Source organism: Sinocyclocheilus anshuiensis, unplaced genomic scaffold (genome assembly GCF_001515605.1).
Source record: "Sinocyclocheilus anshuiensis isolate Anshui unplaced genomic scaffold, SAMN03320099.WGS_v1.1 scaffold259, whole genome shotgun sequence".
In the NCBI taxonomy this organism is placed as follows: Eukaryota; Metazoa; Chordata; class Actinopteri; order Cypriniformes; family Cyprinidae; genus Sinocyclocheilus; species Sinocyclocheilus anshuiensis.
The window spans coordinates 183,081-184,403 of NW_015549576.1; the positions used below are offsets into that span (position 1 = coordinate 183,081).

The window sequence follows — 1,323 nt, forward strand, 5'->3', positions numbered from 1 at the left end:
ATCGCAGGCTCCTCGTGTGTGAGAGACTCCAGTGCTCCTCAAGCTACAGTGGAATAAATCACACGGGGTAAGATCCTCCACTCACACACACACACACACACAGGACTTTGGGGAAGACAGGACAGTCCTGTTTGATAAGGTATATTGTTTATGCCGTTTTGGCATTGCATTATAAATTCTGTGCTCTGTTAATGATTTATGCATCATCTTGCTTGATAACTACAGTATAGTAACAGTTGTGCAACTCATGTAGAACAACTGTACTTTGTTTTACATATGCATGAAGAATGATTTATCTGGTTACATTGCATAAATATTTCATACTTTTGAATGACAATAGACTTCTGGCATGATTACATGAATAGGAGGTTTTGTTGAACAGAAAACAACCATTTCAACTGGAGTTTGCTGGAGGGCTTTGTCAGATAAATATGGTGTCTAAGTACTAGTTGGTACATGCCTTCAGTTGCACTACTTTTGAAATAGCCATAATAAGCTTGTACTGTAGATTTACGTGTTTTATTTGAACTGGTTCTTTCTGACACAGTCTGGGAGGTTCAGAACGAGCTTCCAGAGCAGAGATGTTCATCCTCAGGGGGGAAAACCCATTAAATTCAATATTACAAGACTGAATTCGTCATGAACATTTCCCACAGTGTTGAAATGAGATCTGCTCTTGGTCTCAAATATGCTGGATATGGTCATTTGCACAAGGACAATGTGATACTTTTAAAAATGTGCCATGGCTTAATTGCTATGATGGACTGGGTGAGTGGGCACAGTTTGGACACTGTTGTTTTGTGCTGCAGTGTGTTGGACTCTGCCAAGTGTCTGCAGAACCGAGCCAGGGTCAACAGCGGTTTCATTCAAACCAAACAATGTGATCTTTGCAAAGCAGATGAAATGTAATTGGGGTTTAGGTGGAAATGGTGCAGATGCACGTGGGCTCAGTGATGACTTGTGAAAGCGCGAGCGTCTGTTTTCTCTGGGCTGCAGGTCACTATGTTGGGGATCAGCTTGTGTTTGAGTGTCGCCGTCCACTTCGCCGTGTCTCAGGAAACCGAAGTTCAGGAGCCTGTCACATATACGGCAAGTACAGCACAACACGCCACAGCCGCTTAAGGGTGCTGCTTTGTGTTGTGTTTGCTTTATGCATGATTTTATTGGTTTTCTATAATCTAATCTTTAAATAGACAGACAGACAGATAGACACACAGATATTGGACAGATGAATAGATAGATAGATAGATAGAGGGATGGATAGATGGATGGATGGATGGATGGATAGATAGATAGATAGATAGATAGATAGATAGATAGATA

The 1,323-nt window shown here is 41.4% G+C and overlaps 1 protein-coding gene across 1 annotated transcript in view; it reads left to right on the forward strand.

Moving 5' to 3' along the window:
• Positions 1-1,323, forward strand: part of LOC107657491 (EGF-containing fibulin-like extracellular matrix protein 1) — a 21,666-nt gene continuing 20,343 nt past the window's right edge. Inside the window, exons 1-2 of the mRNA XM_016445597.1 lie at positions 1-67; positions 997-1,089. Coding sequence (XP_016301083.1) covers positions 1,003-1,089 — 87 coding nt within the window. The 5' untranslated portion in view covers positions 1-67; positions 997-1,002. The remainder of the gene's footprint in view (positions 68-996; positions 1,090-1,323) is intronic.